A 9,238-nucleotide genomic window follows, 5' to 3' on the forward strand; every position below is an offset into this window, starting at 1 on the left:
CTCCTCTTGGGCATTGTGCAAGGACCCACAGGCTTCTTAAAAGCATTTCCAGCTTCCTCTTTAGCTTGTATACAAGGACCCATCAGGTTTCTTTTAAACATAGGAACAGGTCTTTAGTCACCTCTTAGCCTATCCTGGTGAGTTTCTTCCATTCTTTAAACCAGACCTTAAACAAGCTAAGATTGTCTCAATCTCATATTTAGTATACCTTTTAGAATGAGAGACATGGACAGTCTCTGTCACCTTTATCTTCATTAATTTCCTTAGCAGAGTCTAGGATCCATAGTTATTAATCCTCAGTCAGTGTCAGCCTTAATCTTGGGCTTTAAACAAGAAGTCTCAGTTAGATAATATTTCTGCTATCATTCAAAATCCCTGGAAAGGGTCAGCCTCCAAAAAAATCAATCTTTTAATAGATAAATCCTCCAGCAGAGTAAAACTCCCCAAAGAGTCATCCTCAACCTTAGGCCTCATACAAGGCATGAAATAATGACTTCCCCAGTTAAGAGTCAGCCACAACCTTGGGCTTCATACAAGGCACAAAATAGAGTCTCCCTAAGTATAGTCAGCTACAATTCTGGGCTTTGTACAGAACACTAAATAAAATCCCTCAAATAAATACTCTCCAGCTAGAGTCAACCTCAATTCTGGGCTTTGTATGGAACACAAAACTCTTTAGTTTAAATCCATCCCCAGTAGAGTTATCTCTCAGAGTCAATAAAAAATAATAAATCAATCAAAAGCCTCCAGCTTGGGCCTCATACAAGCCAGCTAAAAATCAAATCTTTTATACAGTAGGTAGACATAGCTTATCTCTATAGAAAGATATTTCTCCTATCTCACCACATTCAAACAAACAAACATTTCAATTTCAATTTCAAATTCAATTTTAAACATTCTCCCATTTAGGACTTTGAAAGGCATGCTCTGAGGCAAACAAACCCGGACTTGTATACTTTTCCTAATTTGGATGAGAATCCTTCTTTCATTTAAGAGACACGCGATTGGCATACTTGCAAACATACAAGTAAGGTCCCTATCTTAATGAAATGAATTCAGCTTTTCTGTCACTTTAAAATGTTTGTGGTGGAATAGTAGAAATACCTCTCTATAGAGATGATTTCATGTCTCTTTACTGTAAACAGAGATTTAATTCAAGCTTCAACCTTGAGCTTTAAGCAAGGCACCAAAAAAATCATTAAAATCCCTAATTAGTTCCCCGAACTACATTAAGCTCTGACTTCCATTAGGGATATGTAGGCATGAGGTTCACAAGGAATCTCAGCGAGCTAATAAAATACCAAAAATAGTCAATCAGTCTGTCTTTCTTTTCATTCAATTCAATTTCTTCTCCTAACACAAAGAAGAAATTTTCCCAATGACAAGCAACAAACACAATCACAATGACATTAAGAAGGTTCCCGTAGAGTACTACGGATATGTAGGGTGCTTATACTCTTCCCTGTGTATAACCGACCCCCCTGGACTCCAGAATTTCTAGTCTAGGTGAATCCCCACACTTAGCAAACTCTTAGGGTTTATTTGAGATCTTTTTCCCCTTTCCTACTCGTAGGATAATTAAAAAGTTCGTGTGATATCGTAGGAAGAACTGAAACAAAATTCATCCCGCCACGGGCGTATTCTCCTTCCAAATTTCGCGTGAAGGGTCTAGCATGCCGTCCTCCCAAGTGAAACGGGGAGGTAAAGAAAACGACACCACAGAAAAATGGCGACTCTCCTGGGGATATAAGTGTTAAAAACCTTGGTTTTTTGTAACATCCCGAAAATTCTTATTTAATTAATTTAATCGAGTTTTAAATTAATTATGGGAAATTAACATTTTATCGAATTATGTGGAAAAATATAAAATGTTAAGTTATTGGGCCATGCAGAGGAATTAGTAAAGGGGGGTGTAATTGTGAAGGAGCCAATTTCTAATTTTATGTTTTTCATAAAATAAGGGAAAACAAGAAGAGAAGGAAAATTAGAATGTGAAAACAGAAGTTTTGAGAAGAGGAGCTGAAGAATGTGAAGGAGAACCAAAGAGGAAGGAGACCCAATTCAAGAATTTGGTTAAGGTAAGGGGGGAGTTATCTGATTAGCATCTATTATCGGGTTAGGAAACAATAACATAGAATAGATGTGGAATTCGTATCAATTGAGTCATATGATAGGTTTAGGGATTGGGTTAAATTATGTGACTTTTAATCCCTTGTTGAATCAGTGATGTGTATGATGCAATGGTGTTAATTGATACTTGAATTGTGTATCCTACGGTGCAATTTTTGTTGTATGTGTGGTTCATTTTCTGAAACTCGTACTGGTATGGTTTTGAGGGTATTTGGGATGTGTAGAATGCTTTTTTTTGCAGGTTGGGGTTTCTGATGGGCAGAATGCCAGGAAGTTGTGATACGCACAGGTCGCGCCGCGTACTAGTGTTGGCGCCGCGAAGGCGTAACTTTTTCTCGTTTCGCGCCGCGTGCATATGTTTACGCCGCAAATAGCTTGGTAGAGAGCCAAGAATTTTTGAGACGCTTAGTTCGCGCCGCGAACCAAGATGGCGCCGCGTGCTGTTGATGTTTGGGATATTTTAAAAAGTTCAAAGATGCATAACTTTTTAACCGTTGGTCCATTTGATGTGCCTGTAGCAACCTGCCCTAAAAATTAAGACTTAGAGTCGCCACCTATTCTGAAGGGCGAATAGGAAACCCTACGCAGTTAAGAGATCGGGGTAAGATTATTATAATCAGGTCGAGGGAAGGTGTTAGGCACCCTCAACCCTTTCCTAAGGTTTGATCTTAAAATAAAGGTTTATGGCTAAAATATTTAGGATAATAGCTAAAGAAGTGAAAAGGGCGATTTGAACTGAATTGAGATTTTAGGGAGGGGGCTCGCCTTGGTTATCCAAGTGCCTACGTATCTCCTTATGGAGAATCAGAGTCAACGTAGTTCGGGCACAGGGTTGTACGCCTTAGAATAAGTATGAGGTTGGTTGTTTGAAGGCTTTTTGAATGGCCTATCGTAGTTTTGAGAAGTTGTGATTTGAAGGGCATTTTGAATTGCCTGATTGAAAAGGATGAAGATCCGTAGTGTCGTGGTTTAGTGTGTTTTGACTGTTCGTTTGGGCGTACAACCCTGATTTGATATGCCACCGTTAGATGCGATGATCCATAGATTTGATCAGTATAGCTAACAGATTAATGGGGCATTGCTGGTTACTCAGATCGATAGATTCGATCGTCGTGGGTAGCAAATTAAATGTATTTTAATTCTGTAATTAAATCTCGTGTTTTATTCTTTTATCTCTCGTCTAATGCGACTAATAGCTTTAGTCGGGTCGAGGAGAGAATTATTCGAGAATTAATGTTTTGCCAAATGGGTAATGGGATTGGACAAGCCCTAATACTTATAACCTTTATAAGGTTTTTGTGATTTAAAAATTAATTAATAATTAAATAAATTAAATCGTTATAATCGAAATAATCGGGAAATCTAATTCTAAACTCTAGTCATAACCCTAATTTATACTTAACCCTAGTTAACAAATTAATTAAATTAAACATGATTAATCAATATTTAAACAATAGAATAATAACTAAAATGTAAAAACGTGGGGCCCAATCATGTGCAGTGCATCCCAGATAGTCCATGGTGGACCTGCGTTTCCCAGATAGTCCATGGTGCACGCATGGGGCTGTACGCATGAGATTTTATGAGATTCTTTAGAATGTTAGAACATAAAAATTAGATGGCAGGAGCGGGAATCGAACCCATCCCACTGCGCTTGAAAGCTCTTTAGGCGCATAACTTCTTCCACCAAGGCATTTTCTATTTGTTGTTAATAACGCTATTCACAAACTATATATACAAAAACGGTTAAAGAAATTTTAAAATGCAGAAACACGTGAACAGCGGCCTATCTTCTTCTTCTTCGCGACGTCGCTTCCGTTCTCATGCCAAATTCCTACTTCCTGCAACGCAATCAATAAATGGAAAATAATATCATGATTTGACTTAAAATCAGGTTCTGAACATGATGGCATCCCTGGTTTGGTCCAATTCCACTAAGTTTAGAAAATCCTAATTCAAAGCTTGGAACCCTAACAATGGTGGATTCCTGTATCTATGCTTGAACTCCAATTAACCTATGCCACTACTAGAAATACTTTATTTTCCTGCGGATTTACCTGCAGATTTGAGCAAAATTTCCGCAGGAAACGTGTTTCCTGCGGATTTTCCTGCGGTTTTTGGTCCCCAGCTAAAACCTTCGTGGGTAATTTTTTCAGCAGGTAATTCCGCAGGAAAATCCGCAGTTAAATCCGCAGGAAATATCCGCAGGTAAATCCGCTGTAAATTCCGCTGGTAAGTCCGCAGGTAAATTCACAGGAACGATAAATCCGCAGGTAAATCCGCAGGTAATGTAGTTCTAAATTTAAAAAAAAAATCTAATTTATTATTTGCTTCCCTATGAGTATACAAAGGTTTATACTAGAAATAATATCTAGAATTACGATGTATGAGATCTAGTATTAATATCTACAATCACATACATAATCCCACCTGAATATCAACACCTAGCACAAACAACAAGTTCTCATCTAGCTAAAACATTCATTAACAACTCATATTCTAATTCTAATATTCTAATTGCAGAAAATTTCAGAACACAAACAATGTCGAAACAGAATCGAAAAAGAGTTGATAGCTAAAATTCAGTTTGTTCCAAAATACACGACTACACATTGAATTTATAATGAAGCTAGAAAGTACAGGACTACACATTGAGCAATGTATTTGATTGAAGACAGAATTGTATTCTAAAATACACGACTACACATTGAATTTATAATGAAGCTAGAAAGTACAGGGCTTTACTTTAAAAGTGTGCTTCTATGGCTCAATATTTTTGGTCATGCTAGAGCAGCAATCTGGTTCAAAAGTGAAAATATATGAAAGAAAATTCAGACGAAGAACACACAATGTTTCATCACAAAGTTCGGCCAATTGGGTCTACCTCTGCGCGACTGCACCATACTCTCGAATGACCACCCACTTATCAGTAACTATGAGGCATACCAAACAGTGTTACAACCTGTCCATAAACACATATGTACTTAAGTGATAACAACTTTTTTCAACTTATTTTAGCTAACAATTTTAGAAGTTAATCCAAACTTGACCAAAGTCACAAATCTCCTTTACTTTCCTCTCAGCTCTCCACAGTAGACTTTTCTCCTCACAGAATACAACACTTACTTTAACAATGACTTTAAAATTGAGTTTAGACTTTCTTCTTTAACAACTCTAGACTAGTAAGTATAGTAATTTAGTGCATCCTGTCTGTGGATATACCTCATTTGTTGACAAATTAGAAGCTATGTAACATGACCAAGATGCCTAAATTATAATTAACAGCATTCTATAAATAACCGCCTAGTGCCTATAACCTATTTTCCATTTCTCTTTAGTCAATTTCTCTGTTCAAAGTCAAGTTAATAATGATTTTTGTAGTAAAAAAACAGAAGTTAATATTGGATCAGAAGATCAATTCTGAACAGAGTATATGGATCACCATATGTTAAAATCGTTTTTTTGCTAACATGGATAACTGCATAAATAAATGGCATTGAATTATTTATTTAAATAAAAAAATAGATTTTAAAAGCTAAATGCCCTCTGATCAAAAGTCTATCAATTTTTGTTCTATCCTAAGGCAAGTTAATTATTCATCTTTTATCCTAAGGCAAGTTATTTATTCATCTTCAGTTTATAATTATTACAGCTATGGCGGAAAATTAACATTTGTAAGTTGAAAGACTAGAAGACATTTTATATATATATTCCTACATAATTAAAATGTAAATAGAAAAACAGAATTTGAAACTCACAGTTTTTGACACCCCAAAACCTGCAAGCTTGACAATGCCTGATGGATCAACTAGCAAGTTTGCACCTTTAACGTCCCTAAATAACCATATACAGATATGGCAATCAGACTTTATTACTAAAAATGAGGTATATTAGCTCGGTTCAGCAGACATAGTAGTTACCTGGGGAAAGTCTCGGTGCTATGTAAGCACACCACTCCAGAGAGAATATGCCGTGTAAAATTGCGAACCACTGATTCTGTCAGAGCCCCATTATGTTCTTGCATAAACTTTTGAAGTGATCCAGGATTGACATATTCCATATATATGCCCAATTGATCACCAACCTGAAAACAAAGAAGATTCACAATTATAATGATTTCTGTTTAAGCATACCGTAAGGAGCCCCTCAAAAAGATATCCCGAATCAATACAAAACGTGATTAACACAGGAAGGTAAAAACAAACTATTAAAACTTTTGAAACCACAAAACTCATCAACATGTAGATAGTAAATGAAAACCACCTCTGTTTTCATGAGTCAAAACAGTCTGCAGGTCGCAAAGTTTGTGAAGGGTTGTCTTCAAGATCAATGCATAAATGAATAAAACTCCAAAGTGAAAACCTCACCAATCCTAGTGCGTGTATATTTATTAAAGATAGTAGAACCTCACCAATCCTTCGAATGTTTTCTGAACGATCTTCTGCTCTAAAACTAAGATCACGGTTTAGACCATGCCGAATATTGTCACCATCGAGGATGTAAGTCAGTTTTCCTTTGGAGTGCAAGCTTTGGCTCAAAGCACACGCAATAGTACTTTCTCCTAAAATGAATAATGACTTGTGAGTCCAGAACTCAATTGAGTGCATATGGCATCTAGAAGAAGTAACTGTACAAGCTTTTATCCCCATCTGTAGAATTATATTTGATGAGTAGAAATGTTGGCCAACGCCATGCTAAAATTACACTATATCAATATTCATGACATCTCTTTTTTTTTCAACTTGTATGGATTTGATTTTCATACAATATCACCAAGGGCAAAGTTTAATTTTCATAATATTAAAAATTAAATAGTAAACAAGAGTTATAACAAATATCACAAGAATAAGCAAACATGGAACAAGTTAATATCAACTAAAGATTTAATCTAGAGGTTTATCAATATTTCCTGAAGAGAAACAAACAAAGCTGGGGTTTAACCTATATTTTTTAATTTGACTCTTATAGAATTGGCAATATAGAAAAACAAAGAACCACAAACAACGTTTAATTTACAACATAGACAAACAAAGAAACATCCTCACTCCACTCAAAAAACAATGGCCATTGCATGAAGTTTTGTTGTCTTCCTGTAACTCCATGCATGGAGCTTCCTAATGATCATATAATAGTCCATAATTTTACACTAGTACACAAACCTAAACTAGTATAAAGAACATGCAAGTCTTTAATAGAACTACTCACATTGTTAGCTTAATAGGATAATCCAATTAATTTTTGTTATATACTAAGTGGGTTCATACTTCATACAAATTATACTACTATATCAACCATAAGCAAGTCCAAGATTCCCATTACAAAACTGAATTAAACCACTTCAACTAGAACGTTAACAAAGAAATAAATCATAACAGTGGAAAGAAACACTATATTTGTCACGCATAATGAACAATAATTACTTCTTATCGACAATAGCACGAAACGGCAATAACGAAGATAATTATATGCTAATATGCAAACTAACCTGAGCTTAATCATCAATAATAACTATGAAACACAACAGCAACAAATCAAAAGTAAAATAGAAGCAAAAAGAGGAAAAAAATCCGGTGAGGCATTTTATCGAATACCTTGTGAGCAAGATCGAAAGCTACATTTTCTTCTCCTCATTGCTTCAACCGGTAAGCATTCCTCCATTCTCAGCTTTATGATATCGTATGCTTGCTCTAACTTTAACTCAAACTGAAATTTATATTGAAATCAAATCACAATCAGTTGTAGCATAAACTGTAATAGAGTAAAAATAGTAAAAATGCAAAGAATCACGAAACAAAACTAACCTGCTCCGAGTTGAAATTTTGAGCGCAAATAGATTCTGAACCCCAAAGCGAATCGAATCCTGAGTCAATAACAATTCGAATCTGTTCTGAAATCCAAATCCAACCAATTCGAGACCAAGAGAATCAGCGTCGTAATTGTTGTTGTTGCGTAAGAATTGAGAGGGAGAGAGCATGAGTTTGAGAGTGTGTCACACAAGAGAACCCGAGAAAGCTTGAGCCAATGCGCGTGAGAAAAAAGTGCTTCTCCGAAGAAGCACTTCTGAATATGTCGTGTTTGCTCTCACAGAAGAAGCATTTTTAGGTTTTTTTTTGTGTAAGTTGCATTTTTAGGTCACTACAAAAGTATCTATCTTAATCTTTCTTTCTATTTACTTTTTTTTATATTTTTTTTATAATTTTTTTTTTTAAAATTTTATATCTATTATTAAAATAGACCAAATTATATTATATATAACTATATATTTTTTATATTTACAAAAATAGAAAAAATTATGAAGTAAAACTAATATATTTTTTTAATATCTCAATTATATTTATTATTTTATTATAATAAAATAGATTTAAATGATTTTATTTTCATCTCAAGACAGTACCACTATGATTCTACCCACAATTATCATCAGAACAAGCAACAGGAACAAGCAAGTCGAATGGAAAAGCAAGTAAAACGACATAAAATACAAGGAACATAGATGAATATCTGAGTTGAAGTGTGAAGATAAAGAAGACAGCGCTACTAAAGCTGTCAAATGGGCCCGACAACAGAACACCGGCGAAAATGAACGGGCTACGACTAGGGTTTAACAAGGAACATATACTAAAATACATCATAAAAATAATTACTAACATAGAACAAATAATGATTAAAAATAAAAATTAAACTAAATAAAAAACACATAAAAGTAATTAAGAAAACATTTAAATATGTTAAATCAGCAGCAAAATCCGCAGGAAATTTTCCTGCGGAATTACCTGCGGATTTTGTATTATAGTTTGTTTTTATTAAAATAGACATCCGCAGGAAATGTTCCTGCGAAGTTACCTGCGGATTTTATACTGTAGTTAGATATTTTGTTTGAAATATATATTCCGCAGAAAAATCCGCAGGTATTCCTGCGGAATTTTCTGCCAATTCTTGATTCGCAGGAAAATTTAAATAATTTAATAATGTCCCAGGAAAATCCGCAGGTATACCTGCGGAAACTTTTCCGCAGGAAAATCCGCAGGTAAATCGAGTATTTCTAGTAGTGTGCCGGCAGCTTCGAAACGTCAATACAAACCAATACAGATGATCAAATTCAATTGTA

At 35.1% G+C, this 9,238-nt stretch overlaps 1 protein-coding gene across 3 annotated transcripts; it reads right to left on the reverse strand.

The window, feature by feature from the left end:
- Nucleotides 1-4,676: 4,676 nt before the first annotated feature.
- LOC131599255 (mitogen-activated protein kinase kinase kinase 5-like) lies at nt 4,677-8,235 on the reverse strand. 3 transcript variants are annotated; one of them, XR_009282674.1, is made up of 7 exons: nt 7,932-8,235; nt 7,722-7,833; nt 6,542-6,691; nt 6,051-6,214; nt 5,889-5,964; nt 5,015-5,092; nt 4,797-4,928 (listed from the first exon to the last, which is right to left on the reverse strand). XR_009282674.1 is itself a non-coding variant. In XM_058871676.1 (6 exons), the coding sequence occupies exons 3-6, from the start codon at nt 6,403-6,405 to the stop codon at nt 5,057-5,059; spliced, it is 288 nt and encodes a 95-aa protein (XP_058727659.1). In that variant the 5' UTR covers nt 6,406-6,691; nt 7,722-7,833; nt 7,932-8,235; the 3' UTR covers nt 4,677-5,056. The 3 variants fall into 3 exon arrangements, 1 of the variants encoding a protein (XP_058727659.1); XM_058871676.1 differs by having other exon boundaries at nt 4,677-5,092; nt 6,394-6,691; XR_009282673.1 differs by having other exon boundaries at nt 4,797-5,092.
- Nucleotides 8,236-9,238: the final 1,003 nt, after the last annotated feature.

Source organism: Vicia villosa, linkage group LG4 (assembly GCF_029867415.1).
Source record: "Vicia villosa cultivar HV-30 ecotype Madison, WI linkage group LG4, Vvil1.0, whole genome shotgun sequence".
Lineage (NCBI taxonomy): Eukaryota > Viridiplantae > Streptophyta > Magnoliopsida > Fabales > Fabaceae > Vicia > Vicia villosa.

Excerpts from the sequence above, each read along its gene's own strand:
- LOC131599255 (XM_058871676.1), bottom strand. Across the intron at positions 5,965-6,050 it reads AGCACCGAGACTTTCCCCAG|GGACGTTAAAGGTGCAAACT; the intron begins GTAACTACTATG and ends ATGGTTATTTAG. Across the intron at positions 5,093-5,888 it reads GTTTTGGGGTGTCAAAAACT|GTTGTAACACTGTTTGGTAT; the intron begins GTGAGTTTCAAA and ends GTTTATGGACAG.